The sequence below is a fragment of the Acomys russatus genome, chromosome 24 (assembly GCF_903995435.1).
Source record: "Acomys russatus chromosome 24, mAcoRus1.1, whole genome shotgun sequence".
NCBI lineage: Eukaryota > Metazoa > Chordata > Mammalia > Rodentia > Muridae > Acomys > Acomys russatus.
In genome coordinates this window covers 11833128-11859396 of record NC_067160.1, presented here as the reverse complement: position 1 = coordinate 11859396, position 26269 = coordinate 11833128, and the positions used below count along the sequence as shown (strand labels likewise).

The 26269-nt window shown below is 36.0% G+C and overlaps 1 protein-coding gene and 1 pseudogene across 1 annotated transcript in view; both read left to right on the top strand.

Annotated features, from left to right (window-relative positions):
- The window catches only part of Mtx2 (metaxin 2), a 53376-nt gene that overhangs the window by 18767 nt on the left and 8340 nt on the right, over window positions 1-26269 (top strand). The window contains exons 2-5 of the mRNA XM_051167193.1: window positions 3344-3391; window positions 4405-4451; window positions 21284-21356; window positions 24914-24990. Coding sequence (XP_051023150.1) covers window positions 3344-3391; window positions 4405-4451; window positions 21284-21356; window positions 24914-24990 — 245 coding nt within the window. The remainder of the gene's footprint in view (window positions 1-3343; window positions 3392-4404; window positions 4452-21283; window positions 21357-24913; window positions 24991-26269) is intronic.
- On the top strand, window positions 13647-14649 carry LOC127207578 (60S ribosomal protein L10-like; annotated as a pseudogene).

Here is a 26269-nt window from a genome sequence, read left to right as displayed (position 1 = left end):
ACTTTTTCTAGTTATTCTGAGGCTGCTTTTTCTCTAAGGATATTTGAAATGGCCTTTCATATTACAAAGTGCTTTAGTAGCGGAAGTTGAAAGTTCATAGGGCTAAGTGATATGAAACATTATTTACTATTGGAAGTAGTTTTGTGGTCTAAGACATTTTCAAGTCAACTGGAGGACAGTTAGTTAAAAACCAAAAATGTTTTATTGTTTTAAAAATAATTTAAAGAATGCTATAGGTATTATAAGTTTTTATTGTTATCACTATACTTTAAAAATGTTCACCTCTCTTTATTTGACATATAACTCAGGGGCAAGTGGTGGAGTGGGAATTAACTTGCTTGACATTGGAAAAGAGAAAAATAGAAAAAGTAGTCTTTTTAGATTGCATCTTTTGTCTAGTGTTTACAATAAAAGGCTTTAATTAATGTTATTCACAGCAAGAAGTAGCCTTTGTATTTTGCTATGTGTGGGTGATACTTGTTTATGATTCTTGGACTTACTTATATCGGGGCTTTCTACCTTTCCTATTGTTGTGACCCTTTAGTGCACTTTCTCATGTTGTGGTGACCCCCCCAGCCATAAAGTTATTTTGTTATTACTTCATAACTGTAATTTTGCTACTGTTATGAATCGTAATGTAAATATTTGGTATGCAGTGGGGTTGCTTGACCTCCAGGGGTTGTGACCCAATCCATAGAGAACCACTGCTTATTAGTTAAGAGCTAATTTTCTAGAAAGACACTTCCATAGATCATTTATACCACCCAACATGGGATTTTCACTTTTAGCAAACTTACAGAATAGCACTAGTGATTAGTTTTCCCACATAATACTTTAAATATAATTATTTAAACTAGGTCACATAGACTGTGCTCAAGTTAATGGTGTCTGTAGCCTGAGGTGTTCAGGGGTGAGTTAGATAGCTGGTCATTTTCACATACAGTTCTTATCTACTGATCCATGACACTAGAATTCCCATCTGCTAAAATAAAATGGCTACATAGGTTTCATCAATCTACTTGACTTCCTTTATAAAATTGATATGTTCTATTGGTGAAGGAAGTATTAATTGTTTTTGTAGATTTCTTCCTGGAATTTATTTTCAATAACTTATGAGTTGAAATACAATTTATATATTGCACCAAGCTAAACATTAACCCTCCCTTCCCTAGTTTTCAGCTGTAGATCTTTCATATAAGAGTCTTTGGTATTTATAGGTAACTTACTTGCAGTTAGGTGGTATGTTGCAAAATTTCCATTGCTTTTATATAGGTATATACTCTATTGGATTAGATCTGGAGAATCTATCATAGTGGAGTGTGCATGCGTGCGTGCACGTATGTTTTTGTGTGTATGTGTGTGTGTGTGTGTGTGTGTGTGTGTGTGTGTGTGTGTGCGCGCACACACACATTGATTAGTTGGTTGAGTTTGAACCCAGTACTTTATGTATGTTTGGTGAACCCCCTGCCTGAACTACTGGAATTACTGAAGCTTGAATTATGTTCACATTATAGTTCAAAGTGTAAACTGATAGAGTAGCAAGTATGGTATACAAGGCATATGGTACATTGGGCTCACACAGAGGTATAGGACGCATCTTTTCCCTCAAGTACTGAGTTTTAATGTTTATTATTTGGAATTTTATAAATATTATATCTGTGCCTTATTGTTAACAAAGTTTATATGATGCATAAAAGTAAATATTTGATGATTAAGGATCTTATAATAAGTGACTCTCATTGTGTTATTTAGAGAAGTAAATGGCACATGTGTGTTGGCCACACAATTTATCCTAAAAGGCTACTTTTGAGTAATTTGCTAATGGCAGCTTATTTTTTTTTCCTTGGCTTTTAAGAATTGTATTATGCTGGTTAATTGGGTTTTTATTGAAGTTTTACTTTGTTAAAATGTTTATAGTAAAATAATTAGTCTTCCCCCCATTTTTTGGTATGTGTGTTGAAGTCCAGTAGCCTTTACATATATGCATAATATTGTAGCTAACGGTATAGAACATTATTTGCTTGATGATTTCTTAGTATTATCTCTGTTAACTTAATGTATATTAATTAGGTCAAATGTAACATTTGCAACTTTAATAATATTATGATTTTTATTTTGATTCTAAAGTATAAGAACAAATTTAGGAGGTTTCTTTTACCTGTTGCCTCTTAAATGATCCACCTTAAAAATGCTTTACATATGTAAATTAAAAAAATAAACTATAGCTACATAGCAAAAATGACTTGTTGCTGTGTCAGAGACTGGCTTAGCATAAATACAGTTAAAATCTCAATTATTGCCAGATGGGTGGTGGCGCACACCTTTAATCACAGCACTCAGGAGGCAGAGGCAGGCTGATCTCTGTGAGTTAGAGGCCAGCCTGGTCTACAAAGTGAATCCAGATTAGCCAAGGCTACACAGAGAAACCCTGTCTCAAAAAACAAAAACAAAACTCAATTATTAACTGCCACAGCCTACTTTCTTTCTTAGAAGAATCATAGTTAGGATTAGTATTAGGATTAGTTTTTTTGTTTTGTTTTGTTTTGGTATTTTATGTTCTGTTAATGGCACTATTGCTTCTTAAGCACAGTTGACCAGACACTGTTAAAAATTGAGTGCTTTTCCTCAGCACTAGTAGATTATTGGATTCTCTTTATAGCTGCAGTCTTCTGTAGATGGGAGAGTAAGGGTGAAGGTCAAGCCTTATATCAGACTTACAATGAGCTTCACTGACTTGTTTTCACATTGTAATGCTTACAGCTTATAGTGCCACTTGGCTGTTGGTTTTTGTAGCATGGCGGTCCTGCAGGCAAGACAATGTATTCTTTCATATTCATATTGCATTTTTAAAAATGTTTTTAAAAATACTACCTTTTAAAAAGCGAAGGTAGTAAGGCTATTAAGAGATATGTTTGGTTCTTTGACTTAATGTGTGAAATTTTACTTTTTGAAAAGCCTACAATAAAATGTCCAGTACATTATTGTGCTATCTTTTCTGTTGGTACTAAATAGAATAATAGTATTTTTTGAATGTATGAAACAATATTTTGTATATAGCTGATTTAAGGAAGCTAACTTAGTTTTTTAAATTGTCTTTTAATTTGGCAAGATGTCTTCCTTTTTTTTCAACAAAAACCACACAATAAAGAAAACATTTAAAATAGTCTAACCTTTGTATACAGGTTATCATATAATCTAACGTAGTATAATTCATTGCTGTAGCTAAGTGTCACCTTAACAGTAGACTTTAAATACTCGTCAGTGTACATACTGATGAGCTTGACTGATTATTGATACGCTTTTGCCCATGTGCCTAATTATTATCATTGCCTTGTTTCTGCAGCTACAGAACCTTGGCCTGAAAATGCGACCTTATATCAACAACTGAGAGGTAGGTTCTTATTCACAATTAAAAATGGCTTTGTATCAAAATACGCATATAACCAACAAAAACTCCCAAACTAAGCCAAATCAGCTGACCAACCAAATAAATAGGTGAACTCTGCAACCCCCAAATATACTAATATAATTTTCTGCAACAAGAATGTAAAACACAGAGAAGGGATTCCTTTGTATAATTTGTCTATGAGGTTTTGCCTAAACTGGTGTCTGCTAGTTAAAGCAACTGTTCATCTCCTCTGTGGTCCTTCGTTTATTATTGGCTCATTGCATTGGCTGCTGCAGGCACTGTAAAAGGATGCGGGTGCAGGAGCACTGGGCAGGGTTACTGCACCAGGAGCCGACACAGCAGATTTTTGAAGTCCCGTGGTAAAGCGGGCTCTCTGTAAAAAGGAGCTGTTAAAATGTGTGGGCTAGGATGGTCCCGGCTCCCTTTAGCAGCTCTTCATATATCATCAGGCCACATTATGGACCCCATTTGGGGCTCAGCAGCCTGCTACAGTTGTCAGAAGACTGCAAAGTAATGAAGACTAATAGGCAGCAGCCCCGTCTTCTAAGCATGGAATTTTTATTGCAGCGAACTTGTCATCTTTCTTTTGTGTGACAGACCTAGACACACTGTGCAATATTAACTGGAAGCTGGTTTATGTGGTTGTGAATGCTTTTACTTTTAACTAGAGAGATTTGAACAGATGCTATTTTGCTTCACTTTAATGAAAAGAAAAATATTTGTTAAAAATTTAAAAATGATTGTGTTTTAAATAAGCAATATTAATTGCTAATAAAATGAGATAAGTGGTCAAATAAAGTTTAGAACAACGCTATTTTATCATTTATACATGGCAATAAAATAAAAACTATTAAATAAATGCATTATTGATATAAAGTTTCATTATTTCTTTAGTGTAGGAATTTTTTTTAAAAAAAACTTTAAAATACTATAAATCTATTTTGTTTACTTAGCATTTAAACTTTGGACTCAGACCTTTCTTTATGTTTCCACAGGGGAGCAAATTTTGCTTTCTGACAATGCAGCGTCTCTTGCTGTGCAGGTAAATATGTAAATAATGTAATTCTGTTCTTTGTGCTGGAGGATGTAGATCATTTTGAGTTGCAGTCCATCTCCCACGGAATGTCTGATACTGTATGTTTAGAGTTGTTCTGTGTGATTACCATGTCAGTATAATCTTACTCTTCTGTGAAGTATAATTTTATACGGTATTTTCAGTTGTCAGTACATAAAATAAACTTCATTATTCATTCCTTTAAACAAAATTACTTTTAAGTGGTACGCACATTCTGTCTCCAGTTGTTTTGCTTTTGGTTAGATATGATAGTTTTTTTATTTGAGGTAATAATTTCACTTACAAACTGAAAATTATTTTCTAACTTATTTGTAAAGAGTTGATCACTACATATTTTAGTCGTCGTTGCCCACATGCTTACCTCAACTCTACCTGTTAGTCTTGATGCAGATCGGTTCTTCTTAGCTACTCCTTATATACTTACTGCTTCCATGTGCATTTATTAGTCCCAGTCCACTTACTGAATGCAGTGGCTTTTTAAGGTGTATGTTATGGTTGTGTACTCCAAAAACCATTTTTTGGCAGTGTAAACTTGCAATTGCACTGTGGAATACATGGAGATTTGTTTATTTGGAAAAAAATGTTCCTGTAGGTTGTAAAATTACAGTTGCATAAACATTTTACATGTTTAGCTGCTGAGGTACTTAGTTTATGTAGCGTGAATCGCAAAGATTTACATACAGTGAAGCATGTAAAAGGGACCTGTAGACATGTGACATTTGTTGGAGGGGAGACTGTGAGCTCCTGGGAGACAAAGAAAGTATCTATCACGCCTTTGTCACAGTGGAAGCATAATGCTAAGCATTTAATTTTAGGTCATCTCATTTATATTTTTTATTTAATTTGTTAACCTCTGGGTTTAATACAAACATCCAGTACTGTCATTCAGTATGGCTGCAGATAGTACTGCATTCAGTTCATCTTTAAGGCAGTCAGATGGGAAGAAATCTGCTTGGACAATAATTTATTAGTTGGTGGATCTATTATGTTTTTTTAATAAATGTTTTATATTTTTTTACCAAGAGTATAAATTGTAATTTTTGTCTTTATTTTGTCTCTAAATGCTATTTAACTAATTATTATTTTTATCTTAACTTTTGATAAGCAAATTTTCAGTTATGTGCAATATATATAGACTTTATAGAAGCTTTTGTTAGTCTCTTCACTTCAGTGAGATAAATGGAATTTAAGTGTCATACATAAACATGTAAGCTATGTATTTATATATGTGTGTGTATGTATGTAACATAGTTGGCCTGGAATAAGTGATGCATACAGTAGATGTGTATTTGTATAAATGGCTTGCTAGTGCGGTGAAGCAATCTTGCCTGATAAGCAGTGGAAATAAATTATTTGCTGTGTGTAAAATAATATTTTCAATCTTTGTATCTTTGAAAAGACAGCTTCAGACCATAGTGAATATTTTTGTTGAAGCACCGTTTCTTGACCCCTTTTCATTGTCATTTGGGAGACAGCTCTTTCAGGATTCAACAAAGCTAATTAACATTTTTTTTCTCCAGAAAATCTTCTAGTCCATGTGGTGAAAGAAAAAAAATATACCCAGACTATTCTGTATGTGATTTCAGTAGGTTTACTCCTTACTGAAGCCATCTAAGGATCTCTTGCAAAGAGTCCTTAAAATGGAACATTGCTGTAGGGAGTACTGCAGGGGTTAATTTTGAACAAATAGGAAAGTATTTTGGGTAGGAATAGAGTAATGATTCTCAGCTAGGGAGAGTTTGGCTCCTTGAAGACATGGCAGTGGGTAAGCATGTTGTGTTGCCAGAGCTGCTGGAGGGTTGCCACTGGGTGTCCCTATTGTGTAGACACCTGGGATGCTGCTCACTGTTCCACTGGGTCAAGGCCAGCTCTCTACAGTGAGCTCTTCGACTCCAAATGTAAATGATGTCAGGTTTGAGTAGCCAAAGGCAAGATGGTTTAACCAGTTTCTTCTGTACAAAGCAAAATATTAGAATATCACTATTTTAAAAATTGATATTTAAGTTTTTCCTGGAAGGAAAAGAAAAAACCCAACTTGGTGTATATTACTATTTCTATGGTTCCTATTAATTTGTTTTCTCACCATAATTTCTCAAATCACAGTTGAAACTGAAAATAACACCAAAAAGACCTTTGAAAAATAATTGAGTTTTGCTTAACCATTTCAATTTTTTATCCTACATATGTCACTTAGATGATAAATTAACCAGCATATATTAAAAATTCTTGGTTTTCTTCAATATTCTTTGGCTTGACAGCTGATAGTAGCCATGACTATAAATGTGACTTTTCCACATATCTGATATAAACTTTATGGAGTAATTTTCTTCTATATAGAGGAGCAGCATCTGTTTAGAAGAACCGGCTAAAGGCTTCATGTTTGTTGTATAAAATTGATCAAAACAATGTGACAAGTACTCATAAACTGTATATTTTCTAGAAGATACCAGCTATCAAACATTGGACATTTTAATAGTCTGCCAATTACACCATCAGGAAATTCAAATTTTACTTATCATACAGGCTGGTGTTTATTATATTCTAGGAGCTAAGCGCTTGGCTATTTTTAATGAAAGGCACCTTTATGACTTCAGTTGAAAAAAAAATGGCTTCCCTCCTGGTGGTTATTTCCTCTATGGTTTGCTTTCTTTGTATCATTTATCTACAAGTATAGGCTTACCTGAGTGCTGATTGGTCATAATGTAATCTTGATTGCTGACTGTAGTAAAATGCTAGGCTGATACATTTTCATAAGCTCAATGTTTGTGTTACATTTTATTTACACACACATAGAGACACTTCCCACTTTAAAGTGCTACTACTTCGAGGGTCTTAGGCTTATATTGATTGGTAAGATAACCTGATAAATCTGTTACTATTGTCTCTTATACCCCAAACTTAAACCAAGTTTCCTGTAGATAATACAGTGCTAGCCACTAAGTAACTCAGACGTTTCTAGTAGCCTCATTGAAAATGTAGTTAATTTTAATTATGTTTTACTTAGTACAATATATCAAAATATTATGTAATCAATACACAGTTTACTTTTTCATATTAAATTCAAAGTCTGAGGTATACAGTTAAAGAACATCTCAGTTTCTGCTAGCTGTACTTCATATGTTCAAGAGCCATACGTAACTGTTGTCTCTTGTATTAGACAGTGCTAGTTTAGAATACAATATGAATAAATACATACGAACTTTTGAGTTTTTTGAAAATAAAAATGCTTAAAAAAAAACAAGATGGGCTTGTCGTGGTATTATATTCCTTTAATCCCAGTACTTAGGAGGCAGCGACTGGCATATTTTGTGTGTGCACGCGCACACACACGTTTGAGGCTAATCTGATCTACATAATGAGTTCCAATATTGCCAGGGCTACATAAAAAGACAACAACAACAGCACACAAAAAAGTTCTGTCTATGCTATTTCAGCCAGAGTATGTTCCCTTTTATAACAAAGTCCACAAAGTGAAAGGAGAAGTTTATCTCTGTTCCAGAACAGTATACCTTAAGAGCCCTGTGTTTCAAGTTTCTTCCTCTGTGAAATAGACTTAAACTAGATATTGTCCCATTGGCTCATGGGAATAGAATGTATTAACATATTTGTAGCATTTAGAGACACTTGGAGTATTGTAAATATGTAGTAGATTCGATTATTTCCTTCTGTCCTGATTCTTGGCAGAAATGCATTTAATCAATTTCAGCAATATGATTAGAAGCTTGAAGGGTTGATAATGCCTTAAAAAACCACCTCTTGGAATAGAAATTATACGTAAAGTTTTAAGGAGGACATTTTTATATTCACATGAACACTAATAATTTTATAACCACATTAAATATAGGATTTTATTCTTTGGGAATATCATGCGTGAATTTTGATCATGTGTATTCCCTCCTACTCCTTCCCCAACTACTCCCAGATCCACCCCCTGTCCCTGTCCTCCCCCAACCTTGCGTCCTTCTTCCTTCATTTTTTACCCACCAAGTCCAGTTTCTGCTGCCGAAATCATGGGTATGAAGCTATCCACTGAAATGTGTATTACCATGATTTCATACTGTGCCTAAAAATGTTAATATTCAATGAGTAAACCTAATGTTATTTAAGAATATTAAAGATTTGCTTTAAAATGCAGCATTAAGTATGTTTGTGCATAATCAGCTCTACTGAGAACTTTCATGTAGAATATTATGGTCAGTCCTCACCACAACCAATGCAAGGCACTACTGTTACTCTAGTTTTTAAGATGTGGGGCTAGTATGAGCTCCGGCTACTCTTCAGAGGACCCAGGTTCAGTTCCCAACATCCACATGGCAGCTCACATGTCCGTTACTCCAGTTCCAGGCATCACATGGTAGACAGACATACATGCAAAACACCCATACACATGAAAAAAATATATCAAATGTGGCACACACATATACTGTATTTTTCATACCATAATATGCACTCCCCCCCCCAAATGTGTGTGTGTGTGTGTGTGTGAATTAGTGTGTGCCTTATGGTTCGATTGGTTTTACTGCTCTAAAAACTGGGTGAGTCTTATGGTTAAGTGCGTCTTATAGTCCAAAAAATGTGGTAATCCCAGCATTTTGGAGACTGAGACAGAAGGATTACAGACTGTGTGTGTGTGTGTGAATTAGGGTGTGCCTTATGGTTCGATTGGTTTTACTGCTCTAAAAACTGGGTGAGTCTTATGGTTAAGTGCGTCTTATAGTCCAAAAAATGTGGTAATCCCAGCATTTTGGAGACTGAGACAGAAGGATTACAGATTCAAGACCAGCCATGGCTAGATGAGTTTCATGCCAGCCTAGACTACATAGTGAGATCCAATCTTAAAACAACAACAAAGCCAGAAAACACAAAACAAAACGTTGTGGAAATCTTTAAAGTTCAGAGATAGTCTTTCTAAATACACAGAGCCCGTTAATTATGGAGGAAAACAGGAAGCAATGCTATTGGTTGAGTTTTGTGTATGGGTAACACTGTGCTGAACATGTCATTCTTATTAACTTAGTCTTTATATGAGGCCAGTATTGTGTGCGTTACATGTCAAAACAACCCTCTCCCATAGCAGTCCCATGGAAATGGTACTATTACAATTTCACTTCCCCACAGAGGAGAGCAGTTAAGGCAGAGAGGTTCAACTGTTTGCCCAATAATATGTGAACTTTTAATCATACATTATTTCTCATATCCCCTAGCACACTGTGGTATGAAATAAACATGTCTCAGTTTTTGGAATTTGAAAATGAAATAAAAGCATTCTTATATTATTATTATTAAGCTTGGTAGGTGGTGTGGAACCTGCCTCAGCTGGAGTCCAAAGCCTTGAAGCTTTCCCTGGAGCAGTTCTCTCTTGGAGCATCTCTTGATGTGTTGCAATCAACAGCCAAAACAGTCCCACTTCCTCTCTCCCAAGCGTCTTGTTTTGGGCTCATATATATATATTTATATATCCTCTCAGAGTCTCTACTAGGATGTTTTCAGCTGACAACATCCAAGCTCCCCCAGGAAGTGGCTCACATCCTGCTCTCTCACAAGTCTGTTCCCCATCCCACACTTGGGATCAACACAAAAACATGTTTATCTCTCTTACAGTAGTGGATAAGAAATTCTTTTGAAAAATAGTAATAGTAATAGAAGATGTTGAATGGAGAATTAATACCTGTTTTGACTTCAAGCATTTATACACTTGTTTGTGAATATCACACACACACACATAAACACACACACACAATACTAATTTCTACTGGGGTTTAGAAATAATATCATTTAATATATGTGAAGGCAATTTAAACAACCTTGCTTTTCTTTTTTATATGTCTGAAAAATTGGATTTTTTTAAAGCACCACTAGCTGATGATCATTATTAGAATACTACATTAAAAAGTAACATTTTTACATTAAGAATGACATTAAGCTCAGACTAAAAAGAACATTTATATTTCAGTTAATCTTTTTATTTTCCTTGTTTCTTGTGAGTAAAAATTCTAAAAATGAAAAAAAAAAATAACAAAAGTTATTTTCTTTCTGTTGACTATAATTCATGGCCAAAAATGCAACATATTATAGGCATCATTAATGGTGTGAACATTAACATGTCAAATGGGCTCATATATACTTAAACTGACCCTTGCTTTTGCCTTATTAGCAAATGAAGCTTTGTAGGTGGAGGTATGTTTTAGTGGTTAAATGGTAATATTCTAGTGTAATCTTTGGAGGAAAGTGGTAAGGAGTACCTTTTTCCTTTGTATTGCAAGTCAGTTGTTGGATTGGAGAATGTGTAACAATAGCACCTTGTCAAGTCATTTTGATGGCCACAGTAGACAGCTTACCTGTAGAGTTGTAGGTGAAATAATCTTGAGTTTTGGCTGAGTAACACATTTTTGTTGTAAGCAGTTGTTACATGCAATATGAAGTGCTAGCTTAAACATGATCTGAAAACTAGTAGAATGCTCTCAGTTGTTATGTCTTAATAGCGAATAAAGTATTTTGTGGAAAATATTTAATAAAGCTGGTTTATAGATAAAATATAATTTAAAGATTTTAAAAGTTTGTCCTTAACAGTTTGATTATACTCTGTAATGTGAGGCTTTTGTATTTACTTTGAGAGTTAAGAGATGACAATAACAACTAAGAAAAAGAACTTAGTAACAGCCGCCCTCAGGGTTCTAGAATGAGTAAGATGGGGGTGCAGATGTTTTCTTGATATTGTTGGACTTAAGTTTAAATTCTTGAGATTTATTGTTTTACATTACATTAATTAGGTCATGATGGTAAGTTACACTTACAACACCTGGCATGAGTTATGAAGTATAAATATAAAGTATGAATAAGCATAAAATATGATGTTTATAAAATAAAACTGAACTTAGATTGTAAGCAGAACGTAACAGAGTAAAACTATCTCAGTATTCGTATCAGTTCTCCAGCACATAAGGGTGTGATGTCTGTAAAACATCTGAACTCTTCTTGTAGGATTTGTACTTATGAAGTATTGCGTATTCAAAATAGAATAGGTGGCTAAGTTATCGTTTTTAGTAATTTGTGAATTAGTTTATACCAGCTAGTATTTTCTAACATAGTACTTACTTAACTTACTAAAAACCCATGGTTCTGTAGGTTTCTGAGAAATTCTAAGTGAGTATCATCACTTTTTTGTTTGTTTCTAACAAACAAAATAGCGAGGTTTTACGTAAAAAGCTCTATGTTAAATTCTGTTGCAGTTAAATAGAACAACACAGACATAGTGGTCAGAGGACAATCTATTATTTTTAGTAGAAAGATGCTAGCATTCTTCATTATTAGATGTATAGTCTCAGCATAATCAATCTAGCAGTATTATATTTGAGCTGAAAACACACTTAAATTTGAGACCATATACTATGCTGTGTGAGTGAAACATCTTTCATATAGTTCTAAGATGAAATTACCCTTGAATGAATAGCATCTTCATTTATCTTCAAACCTCTCCTGTGCTTTTAGTGAATCTACTCTTTCAACATTCCACAAGAATTACATTATACTGTTATACCAGAGTACCTCTGCAGTGTGAAATAGATTGGTTTAGAAAATGAACTTGGCTTTGCTATAAATTACATTCACAGGTACAAAGGAATTTGTTATTTTGTTTAAAATAGTCACAAATATAATTACGATCTTAATTTATGTTAAACTACAAATAGAGCTATTACTGTAACTGTATTAGGAACTTAATATGTCTTTTTAAGAATGATACCTAACACTTCTCATTTGTAACCTTAGGTACATTATTTCATTATTATGGGGTGTGCAGCTGTTTGATATAAAATGAATTATTTTGTGGATAGATTTGTTCATGGTTTTTAATTTTAAAACACCTATCTTAGGTAAGATGGAAAATAATTCTTCTATTGTCACCACAGATTTTCCTATCTGTTCTGGTGAAACAGGATAGGAATTAAAATTCAGGATCATTTTCATTTTGTGCCCTCTAAGTGGTATTGCATGCTTGAGAATAAGCCTTATTGAATTCTCACGTAAAATGTTCAGATGTAATTATGATGTGAATAGAATCTTTGTCCTCAGGTAGAAGCCGTGCAGGCTATGTACCTATCTAGCCGTCCAGCAGGATTGTTAATGTGCTCTGTGTGATATAACAAGCTGTAGTAAGTTTTTAACAGTCTTAAAATTTGATTAATGAACATTTTGTAAATTTTTGAATTATTTTAACATTTTACTGGCACTTGGCTGATATACTGTACTGCTGATAAGTAATTAATGAGAATATTATGTGTTTAACTTGTAAGACAATATTAATATATCTTCGAGGAAAGAAGAGGAAAGAAGCTAGTTAGTGCCTGTTCACTGGTAAACAGTTTTGTTACACAGTTTCTTAACTAAAATGAAGTGAGTAATTATATGTCTCTACCATCTTATTAGCTTATAAAAATTAGATTCTTTTGTTACTATTATTTTTTCAGTTTAGACTATAAAAAAAACTTTAGATCACTCTTCATAGAGCTTAGGAAAAGACCTTGTTTTCCCTTCACTCTAAGTCTTGAGTGAGGACCAGCTGTGCTGTTGGTGTTATTAGGTTCTTGGTGAACAAGAATTATTCTTTCTCTATATTTCACTGCTTTATACTTATTTTGCTTAATTTTCCCTTAAAGGTTTATTTTCATTTATATGTAATTCTAATAGGCAAAGCCTGTATCTTTCTAGTCTGATTTTGGTTGCTTTTAATAAATAATCTAATTTTTCCCCAAGGTCTCAGATACCGATGTATGTTAAGTTGAGTGACATATTCCAGGAACAGCTTTCCTGGGAATGTGCACTAAGGAAGACGCTGTTCTCTGATGTAACTTGTCTTTATGTGTGCTCTTGAATGCCATTTTCATGCTTTGCTAACAAATTTGCTTTATGTGAACAGTTTTTGCTTATTGAGTTATGCTTTCTGATTACTAAATAGGTAAATTGAATTCCTATTAGTTTATAAAACCAGTGTCTGTTTATTGATATGTGTAAGTATTGATTTTGTAAAATACTACTTACTAAGAAGTGAGTTTACTTTAAAGCACTGAGTTTTGGATCCACAGAATTAAAAAACCAACAACAACAAAAAGCTAATCCTTACTGTAGCTAGCCATTGCTTTTCAAGAACTTAATTTTATGCTAAGGATGGGTAGAAAAGACAGTCGTAGTTTGCAGGTACTGACAGACTTACAGTCTGAAGGGAGAGGTCTATTTTCTGTATGATTTTGATAAATTATAAAGTAAAAGCTTATGTCAGTACCATGTATGTATTTACTTGCAACTTTGTTAGAAAAGATTATATAGTTGTGTGTTGAAATAAATCATTATGTTCTTCCTCTGGCGTGTTACTGATACTATAAGAACAAGCTGTACCCAGAATCGCTTCTGCCAAGGCGTCCCTGATGCCAAGATCTGCATCTTGACTTTGGACAAAAGGAGGCAAAAGTTGATGAATTCCCACTTTGTGGCCACTTGAAGCTCTCGAGGCCGCCGGTAGTTGTGCCAACAAATACACAGCGAAGAGTTGTCCCTAGGATGGCATTCATATTCGAGTGAGGCTCCACCCTTTCCATGTCATCTGAATCAACAAGATGTTGTCCTGTGCTGGGGCTGACAGGCAGGTACTCGAGATGCCTTTGGGAATCCCAGTGCACAGTGCCTGGGTTTACATTGGCTAGGTCCTTGTGTCCATCCACACTAAGCTGCTGAATAAGGAGCATGTGATTGAGGGTCTGTGTAGAGCCAAGTTCAAGCTCTCTGGCTGACAAGATCCACATCTCAAAGAAGTGGGGCTTCATCAAGTTTAATGCAGATGGGTTTGAACACATGGTCCCCGAGAAGCCGCTCATTCCTCATAGCATGAAGTACATCTCTAATAATGGTCCCCTAGACAAGTGGCAGGCCCTGCTTCCTGATGGTTTCTATAGTGCTCTTCTGTACCCTACCAAATGATGTTCAGTAGTAAATCTCACATCCAGTCAAAAAGAAAAATTCAGTATTTACATTCTTTCAAAAAATAATTTATGTTCTTTTACCTATCCCTTTAGTATCTAGTTAAAGATTTTTATTTCAGTCCACAAATTTGCTTTTTTATATGAAAATGTAATTACAGTATATAATATTTTCTTTTTTTATAAGTAGATGCCTAAATAATCAATATGTGGGGTCAGCTTTCTTTTAAGTTATCAAAATAAATAGTCTCCCTTCTCAGGTGGATGAACAAGTTACTATCACCACCACCACCACCACTGTAATACCTTGTGTTTGCTGAACTACTCTGGCAAGATGATAGATAAAGGAACCTGCCTAGCTAGTTGTTTTATTCTAGAAGTTAGAAATTTTATGGATTCAAGGAACTTCCAAGCTGATATCGTCCCTAAGACTCACACAGTATGCCCTCTCACTGAGAGCTGTCTGCTCTGTTCCACCCTTGCTGTTTTACTGACCAGACGTGTAGGGGTTCTCACTTTCCTGGTATATGTGCATGCTAGTCTTTCTCCTTAGGCAGCTTCCTTTGAGATCCATTAGATTCTGCTGAGGAACTTAACCTGAGGGTGTTAAGGAGTTGGAGAGCGATGGTGGAGGACTCATAGAGGATGTAAAATCACTCTTAACAGTGCTAGAAACAGCAATCAAGGCAGCACTCACTACCTTTATGCAAAAGTCACATCTAAGGAAGGCTTGCTTTGGCTGACTACTTCCACCATGAACCTTTCTCACCATTTTTCTGAACTTAGTAATGCCCTTAAAAGTTTTTTTTTTTTTTTTTTTTTTTTTTTTTTTTTTTACAGTTGAATCAAAGGTCATTTGATGTCTAAAGGTTTTTAATGTTGTAAATTTTATATTTTTATCTATATACCTATATAGATATCTATATCTAACTTCTGTTAAAAATCATTACATTAAATTGCTTTCTGGAAATGCATTTTTGGTTTTAAATTTAATTGTAGTGATTTTTCCCACCCCCTGTATTTTCTTCTGGAATATTATTAGTATTTGAAATGTGATGTACATATTATTTGGGATGCTTCTGAGCCATCTCTTCAGCTCAAGTAGGTTGTCTTTATAATGTTGACTCCAGTCACTTTCAGATGATGTCGGCCTCTTGTGCCTCATTCTCTTTTATGTACTGGCCACCATTGTACTAACCCATGATATGCAGTAGGCCTCCAGCAGACATCACCCCATCCCACAGAAGTTTAGACCTTAGACACAAGTGCCTCTTGAACATGGAAAAAGGACCAGGTAGCCTGAGAAAATGATGTGAATTTTTATACAATGTTATTAAGCTTAAATTTGACTTGTGTAGCAACCTGTCACTAGTACTTGCCATATTGAACAGCCTGGTAATAAAACCCTGGGATAGGAGATCTGAGGGAATTGCTTCATGTTACTCTTCTTTGGAGTTGTTTGGAGTTAAGTGTCCAATGAAGAGTGGGAGGAGTACTTACCCTAAACTCATTGACTCCACTCTTCTCATTTAGGAATAAAAATGAATATTCTTACTTCAGATCAAAACCAAAATGTGTTTTAGTTGATGTTTCATGACTAGTATTTGGAATAGTGTTGTGTTTTAAGATTGAAAATAGAAATGAGGGCCTAGAAAAGAGGCCTTGGTGGTCAGAGCTCATACTGTTCTTTTAGTTAAGTTCTTAGTCTTGGATGACTTACAACTATCTGTAACTGAAGTTCTAGTGCGATGTGCAGCCTCTGAACTCTATGGGCTCCACATCCGTGTGCATCCTTCCCTCCCCGCATACACTTAAAAATACTAAAAAAAAGTGAAAGGTGAAAATACCATTTGAACTTCAGTTTCTTTCTATCTTACAAGTAAATACTAGTTAAGTCAGAGTTTCCTTTTGCTTTGAAGTTTTTACATTATTGAAATAATCATGGTAATGCTTTGTTTTTACGTTTTTAATATTTGGATGAAAGTGCTGTGTAATATCAAACTTCTTTATGAATTCCAGATGAATTCAGAAATTACTTCTGAACCAGTGATGAAGGGTAAACGTATCAATGCTACAAAAGTAACTTTGACCTAACAAGAATCATACCCTCAGTGGAGGTCTCCTGTGCATTGCGTGCTGTTAAATTGATCAAAATTAATTCAGTTTTTAAAAAATAAATAAATATGAAATTTTGGGTTTAAGTATGGGTTTAATTGTACTTCAGTATAATTCTGCATCTTAAAAAAAGAAAACTAAATGGTGCTGGTCTAACTGGATGTCTACATGTAGAAAAATGCAATTAGACCCTTATTTGTCACCATGCATAAAACTCAAGTCCAAGTGGATTAAAGACCTCAACTTAAAACCAGAGACATTAATTCAGATAGAGGAAAAAGTGGGGAAGAGCCTGGGACACATAGGCACAGGAAACAACTTCCTGAACAGTACACCAACAGCCCAGGCCTTAATGTCAACAATTAATAAATGGGACCTCATGAGGCTGAGAAGCTTCTGTAAGGCAGGAGACACTGTCAAGAGAACAAAGCGACAGCCTACAGAATGGGAAAAGATCTTCACCAACCCTTCATCTGACAAAGGTTTAATATCCAAAATATATAAAGAACTCAAGAAGTTAAACACCACAAAACCAAACAACCCAATTGTGAAATGGGGCTTGGAACTTAACAGAGAATTCTCAACAGAGGAATATCAAATGGCCGAGAAACACTTAAAGAAATGCTCGTCCTTGTTAGTCATCAGAGAAATGCAAATCAAAATGACACTGTGATTCCATTTTACACCCATCAGAATGGCTAAGATAAAAAACTCAAATGACTCCACATGTTGGCGAGGATGTGGAGAGAGAGGAACACTTCTTCATTGCTGGGAATGCAAACTAGTACAACTACTTTGGAAAGCTATCTGGCGCTTTCTCAGAAAAATGGGAATAGGGCTTCCTCAAGACCCAGCTATCCCACTCCTTGGAATATACCCAGAAAATGCCCTACCACACGACAGGGACATATGCTCAACCATGTTCATAGCTGCTTTATACATAATAGCCAGAACATGGAAACAGCCTAAGTGTCCCTCAGTAGAAGAATGGACTAAAAAACTGTGGTACATTTACACTATGGAATACTATGCAGCTATTAAAAACAAGGAATTCCCGAAATTTGTGGACAAATGGATTGATCTAGAAATTATCATAATGAGTGAGTTCACCCAGAAGCAAAAAGAGACAAACGGTATATACTCACTTATATCAAAACACTAGTCCAAGGGATATGTCCCATGAAAAACTTTACTTACCAAGAAAGTGGGTCAGAAGAGAGGACATCCTATTGAGACTTTAGGCGAGAATAGCATGGAAGAATGGGGAAATAGTAGGACCCACAGGGTCCTGGAAACCTACAAGAAGAACTTTATGACAGGCAGATCTGAGTCGTGTGGTCCTTCAAACTAAGGCACCAGCCAAGGAGAATATAGGCATTAAACTTCAAACCCCTACCAAGACCTAGCCGACGATCATGATATTCTCCACCGTTGAGTGGAGAGTGAGATCTGACTCTCACACGAACTCTGGTGCCCATTTTCTGACCACGTCCCCTGGATGGGGAGACCTGGTGGCACTCAGAGGAAGGATAGCAAGTTACCAAGAAGAGACCCCATATTCTAAGAGCATATATAGGGGGAGGAGGTCTCCCTCAATCACAGACATAGGGGAGGGGAGAAGGGGGGAAGTGGGAGGGAGGGAAGAATGGGAGGAAACAGGAAGGGTTAACAATCGAGATGTAATATGAATAAATTAAAAAGAAAACTAAAGTTCTATGGACTATTAATTGATAATAATTATACTATAGATGGAGTACAATTTCATACCATATGTACCATTTTGTATGGTATTAATGATTGTTAATTAACAGTTAAATATTCAGGCCTTTGATGAAAAGGACTAAATTCTTTCAAGCTCCTGCATCATTGAAGGCCTTAGTACCCCCTAGACATTGATTCTCAACAAATGACTTTGCTTCATATTTTACAATTAATTTGAGTACCTTCTCATTTTCTTGTTTTTGTGTGAGTGCATGTGCACGGAGATCAGAGGGTGATGTCAGTTGTCTTCCTCACGCACTTTCCACTTTGAGACGGTGCCAGTGGATAGTAATTCTGGCAAGCCTGGGTGTCTTATGCAGACCAGGCTGGCCCTAAACTCGAGATGCCTCTGCATCTTGAGTGCGTGACTTAAGATGATGACCACTGTAGCCAGCTTCACCTTTTTGAGGTGAAGTCTGTCACTGAACCTGAAACTCAGTGTGTGCCTGGACCAGCTGGCCAGTAAGCTCAAGGGCTCTAGTTTTCCTACCCTGGGGTGGGGTCATCCTCTGTGCTTGGCTTTTTATTTGGGTGCTAGGGATCCAAACTCAGGCTCTCAAGTTTGAGCTGAACATTTACTGACTGAGATGTTTCCTCAGCCCCTTTCTTTTCACTTTTCTTTAAACCAGTTGCAGTCATCATCACTGATCCCTGCCTCCTTTGTAGTACAGGGTAGAAAGGGTCCAGTTTTCAGACATGTTCCCTTCCACCTGATTATATGTCCTCTATATCGCCTCTTCATAGACGCTCTCTGTCTGTTTGTCTGTTTCTTCTGATTATGTTTATTTTCATCGAATGTGTGCCATTTGTAGAGGTAGAGATAGAAACCAGGGCCTTGCACTTACACCTGCTGCTAAGACTTCACTGGAGGAAAGGGGAGAGCATGGGTGGCTGAGGGCAGGGCAGGGAACAGCATCTGCTGCAGTAGACGCTCGGCTGCTTCAGTTGCTGCTCTCAAGTAACACTGCAAGTTAGCAACCCTGGATGCTTAGCATCAAATGCACACTATTACGAGTTAGTTGTAGGGAAATGAAGGAGATTGTGGGGAGGCCAGGAGTGGGGTGGGGTGGGGAGTCAAGATAGTCTTTGGCGTTCTAAGATAGCTCTTTTGCTTGGGGAGGTCAGATGTACGTAAGTTACAAAATAATGTAGCAGTCAGGCTGTGAGTGAAGGGGAGAATGTCTTTTTAGAGGGAAGCGTTTCTACATTTCTAGAGGACTAGAATTTAATTGACATACTTATAAAACAGAAAGCCCTATTTTATTGAGACAAGGTTTTATAGTGTAGCCCAGGCTGGCCTGGAACTTGGTTTTACTTTTTCTTACTTAGTTTTCCAGGTGGGCAGGTGGGATTTTTGTATAGGATGCTGTTCGTGCTCAGTACTGTCACTACTTAATGAGTTAAGACTAACTTCTCAATCCAGAATGAAAAAGGAATCACAGGAATCAACTCTTAGGAGAAATTTGTGCTGGGTAGGAGCAGGCTGTTCTATTCATAATCTCAGTGTATTAGAAATAATAGCCTTGTAAATTAGGTAATACATGGTAACTCACATTTGACTATTTTTATTATAGTTTCATCAACTTGTGAAAATAGAAAAAAAGAGGGGGTTCCTCTTGTAATTTATGTGTGGGAGTTAGAACTACAGTAACTTAAGACTTCCCAGTGAGTGAACTGTTTTGTAGAAAAGTGTAAGAGGAGAAGAAGAAGTCAGAAATCATGAAAGAGAACACGGCGAGCAAGTGCAGTGTTACAAGGAATGGTAAATACGGCCGAATTCACTAGTGTCCTAAAGACATGTAAACATGAATCACTGTGTGCATAATGCAGTTTTGTATACGTGTTTTTTGTTTGTTTTTGAGCCGGTCTTACTGTGGAGCCCTGGCTGTCCTAGAACTCACTATGTAGACCAGGCTGGCCGTGAACTCAGAGATCTACCTGCCTCCTGAGTGCTGAGACTAAAGGTGTGAGCCAACACACTCAGCTTATAACTTTTTCCTTCATCATAAATGATTCGAAAGCATAAGCTTTAAAAACAGCTGTATAGCATTCCACTTTTGGATGATTTACCTACTTTATTGTTAAGATACTTAATTTCTTACAAAATTTTTCTTTGTATAAACCAAGTGAAAATAATTTGTCCCCTTAAAATTTCTATTTAATTTTGTGTGTGTGTGTGTGTGTGTGTGTGTGTGTGTGAGAGAGAGAGAGAGAGAGAGAGAGAGAGAGAGACACAGACAGACAGACAGACAGACAGACACTGACTATGAGTGAGAATGTCACTGTATGTATAGAAGTCAGAGAACAATTTTTGGGATTCTAATCTTTTCACCACGTGGATGTGGATTCTAGGGATCAAACTCAAATTGTCTGACTTGGTGGCTAGCACCTCTGTTCACTGGACTATCTCATTAACTCCCAATTTTAAGTCTTAAATGATGAATTAGTTAACATAGACACCACCACGTATCAAGATTTTGAATATTACTGGAAAGAACACTGAAATAGCAGAATGACATTTTGAATTTTCCAGTAAGATGGGGAAGGTGGTGATCCTGCATGAATTAAAAATTAAACCATCAATATCTTAATAAAAATTTGACACTAGTTATCCATTAAAGAAAGTTAAAGCAATATGTAATTGCTTACTTACGTAAAGTAATAGAAAATGAGAAAACATTTTCTTTCTTAAGTATATATAATTGTTTTTAAGTTCTATATATTGACTAGTGACTTAGTCTTTTTCTTTCTTTCTTTCTTTCTTTCTTTCTTTCTTTCTTTCTTTCTTTCTTTTAAGTAAAATGATAGTTTGTTTGGAAACTTTATACTGGCTCATCATTTTCCCGTGGAGTATTACTGTACGGACTATTAAGTTTAGGAAAGGGATGAATGAAGAATTCTCTTTAAATGTGCATGTGTTTTTATTACAATTATTATATTTCTCTTTATTTACAGGCCTTTTTGCAAATGTGTAATCTGCCTGTCAAAGTGGTGTGTAGGGCAAATGCAGAATATATGTCTCCATCTGGTAAGCATGTGTGTTTTCTGTTAATACTGTTCATTTGTTATTTGATACTAAGGATTGAACCAAAGGCCTGGGCATGCTGGCTAGTACTTTACCACTGCCCTTATTTCTAGCCCCTGTTTTTGTTTTTTCTCTTTGAAGAATTATTTTCCCATTGTTTCTTAAAGTAGCAGTTATAAACTTAATCATGAAGACATGTATACTTACTTAGGTGTCTAACTGGAATGTTGAGGACATATGCGATGTTAGGTTTCCTCAGTCTTATTTATAGGGCTTTTCTAATCAGAAAACAAATTTTAATATTAAAGAATCTGTTTATTATTCAACATACCTAAGTTATGTTTCCTATTTAACAGGTAGAAGAAAGCTCAATAAATAATGAAATTGTCTCTGGGTCTTAGTTAAAGTTAATCACTGAAATGATTTTTTCTAACTTTCTTTTTTCTAGTGTTTAAAGTATTTTATTAAAGCTTCACTTTTACTCTTGTATCTATGTGTTATATGCTAGTAGGTTTAATGATCAGGATGGTCTTTCTGTGTGTTACATGCCTGTAGATTTAAGTGATCAGGATGATCTGGTGTGTTATATGTCAGTAGATTTAACTAGTGTTAAATAGGATTCAGATAATTTTGGGATAAAAATGTAATGCCACAAAGGTAACTAAATGTTAAATATAATGTCACAGATTATCTTAAGTATGGTTTTGCTGGAGCAGTACTAATGTAGAGTCACTCCTTTATGAATAACTGATTGTGAAAAAAAGAAAGAATTGGGGCTAGAGAGATGACTCAATACTTAACTACTCATATGAGGCCCAGAATTCAGATCCCCAACACCCACACCAAAAAGCTGGCCATGCCAGCACCTGCTTGCAGTCCCAGGCGTAGGAAACAGGCAAGCCAGTCTAGCTAATTCTGAGCTCTAAGTTCGGTGATTGTTTCAAAATCTAAATAAGATGGATACTGATAGAAGAATGATAGGGGCACTGATGGCAGCTTTTGGCCTCTGCACATTTGTGCTTTCATGAGTGGATGCAGTGGTACACATGTGTGCATGCACACACACACAAACACAGTGCACACTAGAACACATGGACACACACAGAAACACAGACATGGACAGAAAAAGAAAAAAAAAATCTGGAGTGACTTCTGTCTAAAATGAGAAAATAAAAACAACAACACAGTTTAACCTTAGGGGCCGAAGATTGTCTCACTGCATTTTTCCTGATACCTACAGTAAAGACTGCACATTGACTGTAGTTACACTAGTGAGAAGAAGAGGACCATTCACTTCTCATTTGTTGCTTTAATCGTTTATTCTATTTCTTTATTAGATACATGTGCATATTCAGTTGACTAGCCACATTATTTCCCTGCTTTATTAGTACAAATGCGTAACTTATGTGTGTGGGTGGTAGGTGTGGTGTGTTCCATGTAGAGCCCAGAAGTTGGAATATCTTCCTTTGTGGCTCTCCACCTTTTTGTTGGCTTATTTTCTTTTGAAATAGGATCTCTCTGAACCAGTAGTTTACCATTTGGTGAGCCCAGCTGAGCAGCCACCCAGGGATCTTTGCGACTCTTTCTCTTAGCGCTGGGTCACGGTGCTCTTGGCCTTTCATGAGAGTCCTTGGGATCTGCGCACAGGGCCTCATGCTAGTGCAGCAGGCACTTAGTCTGCACTCCAGCCCCACTGTAATATGTTTGCAGGAAAACAAGGTACCCCTCTCTAAGAACTTGAAATGAATTATTGAAAAAGAGAAATATTCTGCTTCTAAAATTGTTATTCTTCATGGAGGTGCAGAGATGACTCTGGTTAAGAACTTGTACACTTCTCAAAGAGGACCCGAGTTCAGATCCCAGCACCCATTTCCTGTGCATCACAATCACCTGGAACTCCAGGTCCTATTCCTTTGTCTTCTATGGGTACTGACACACACACACACACACGCAAACACACACACACACGCACGCACGCACGCACCCCAAATAATAAAAAACTTAAACGTCACACTTCGTAATACTCATTAGTCTAGGCATGAAACAGGTTTTTTTTTTCTTTAGAATTTCAGATGACCTGTATTTGCCCTAATAAAGATCTTTTCTAAGTCAAAAACCAAAACAGTATAGCCCAATGTTTTTCCAGTTTAGATTCTGTCTCTGTCTCGCTCTCTCGGCTACCTGTAAAACAGTAGAAACAATACACCATTGGTAATAGGGAAATGCCTTCCAAACATATCTAGTGAGTGTCCTGTTCCAAAGGTTTGCCTTGTTTCTGTAGTGTTATCCCATAGATGCAGATGAAGGTTTTATTGGTGCCAGGCACCTCATCCATTCCCCGCAGGCTGACTGAGCCAGGGAGAAGTGGGCACCCTGAACAGTGGCAGGAGAAAGCTTGCTGTTAGTGTGAACTCTGCTTGAACTAAATCTGACAGCAGCTTCTACCTTTTCACATTTGGAATGGACTAACTTGCTTAGAGGCTTCTCCCCTTTATTGCTAATAATTGTATTAAGCATTAATGTTTATTAAAATGGACTATTATTCTCTAATGGGGCATTTACTTAAAGATACCAGTTTTCTTTTTCTCTTTCCCTCACTCCCCGTACTGAGATGTGAACCTAAGGCCTCATGCGTTATGGTCAAACACTAGCTCGAAGCTGAGTCATATCCCTTACGTTACCATTTTCATAAGCTTACTCTTCTGTTCTTTTTTTTCCTCATGTACTGGGAACATAACTCAAACTAGCATACCCTCTAAGGTGGTAAATTCTTTCAGTCAAAGACATTTATTAATGTGCTAAAAATACTATTTCAGTGGTGTCAGATTTAAAATTAGAAATCATAAGAGAAATCTTTTGAAAACTACCTTTCCCAGCACCCAGGAGTCAGAGTCAGGTGTATCTCTGGGAGTTTGAGGCTAGTATAATCTATACAGTGAATTCCAGGTCAGCCAAGACTACATAGTGAGATCCTTTTTCAAAAAAGAAAGAAAGAAAGTACTTTTCCATATGGATTGAGGTTTTGCACTGTACCCTGATGAGAAATTCCATTTACGTGTCTTTGAAAGTTTTAAGCGATCTTGAGCTAGTGTTCTGGCTTGACCCGTGTAATTTGACTATTACTGTAGTGTGGGGCTCTGAAATGAGAGCATGACAATCTGTTGATATAGCCACACAGGAGTTCTCAATGAACCTACTTGCTCCTTTTTATTCTCCCTGTCTGCTTTTTAGTTGTTTTTGAATTTTGAGAAAGAGTTTTACTTTCAAGGCTGTTCTTAACCTTAGAATTCTCCTGCCTCAGCCTCCTGAGTTCTTGGATTATAGGCATGTGTGACTATGCTTGGCTCTTTCGTTTTAAAATTTATTGGCAATTATTGCTTAAAATGTTTAGACTTCAGCAGATAGATGCTTCTGGCTATAATTTGGAAAAGTATTTTATAATAATGTTTTAGTAAATTAATAAAACATTTTGAGTTTCTTATTAATTTTTATTTTTACTATCACAAACTTTAATTTATTGAAGCTGTTTTCTCGCATTGTCTCCTTCCTTCTCCCAACAGGAAAAGTACCTTTTATTCATGTGGGAAATCAAGTAGTGTCAGAACTTGGTCCAATAGTCCAATTCGTTAAAGCCAAGGTAATGAAAAGAATAGTAAATGCGTTTGACCACAGCCACTTTTAAGTGAGTTTTTCATATTCTCTAGTGTATCTTAACATTTTCATTGATTTTAACCTAGCTTTATAAAATGCTGATGTAAATTATTAGAAAATATTTCTAAACTATAAGTTGGGTGCTTTTTCATAATATAAATCAATAACAAAGATGTAGGTTGATTTTTTTTTTTTAAAGAAATGGCAGATAATTTTCTAAAAGAGGGTAATGAGAATTTCTGTCATAAATGGAGCTTTTAAATTTTTATTTAAGATCTGGTTGCTCTTTGAGAAGGGAGATTTAGGATTTTAGGATTTTGAAGTTGAAAGTATTAAGTTACCTACTTGAGTGGTTCTTTTCATTTGTTTAATTCAGATTTTAACTATTAAGAAGCATTTTCATTAATATTTAGGGAAACATTCTTCCTGACTTTTACCTAGATAGAAAACCAGGTCATACTATTATGTCCTATTTTATCCTTTAAAATTACAAACGTATTTAAAAATGATTCTATATTTATGACTTGCATAGTACCCATCTTAAAAATTGTTACATGGTTTTCTGCTGTGTTGTATGCATTATATAGTTTTTAAATTGGCATTTGGATATTGACCTTTTATTTTGCTGTTTATGAGTATTAAAGTAAATTTTCTTCTGCATAAACCTCTATATACTTGTTTCATTAAGATAAATTCCTAATGGTGGCATGCGCCTTTAATCCCAGCACTCAGAAGTTAGAGTCAGGCAGGTCTCTGACTTTGAGGCCAGCTTAGTCTACATAGTGAGTTTAGACCAGCCAGGTCTACATGTCTCAAGCAAACCAAACAGAAAGATGAATGCCTGCAAGTGTTGCTGGGCTGCTTTGGCATATACTAGAGAGCAGATTGCCAGATTGAGCTAAAGGCCATACCGTTTTATGTCTTTCTCCATTTCTGCAGTGAGAGTTTGGACATCATGTCTTTACCCTTGTAAGGTCTTCACTAACACTGGCTTTTCTTTTCTTTTTTTCCCCCTTTGACTATTTTTTCCTTTTTTAAAATTAATTCATTCATATTACATCTCAATAGTTATCCCATCCCTTCCCATTCTCCCCTTACTCCCCTCCCCTATGACTGTGACTGAGGGGGACCTCCTCCCCCTGTATATGCTCATAGGGTATCAAGTCTGTTCTTGGTAGCCTGCTATCCTTCCTCTGAGTGCCACCAGGCCTCCCCATCGAGGGGATGTGGTCAAATATGGGGCACCAGAGTTTGTGTGAAAGTCA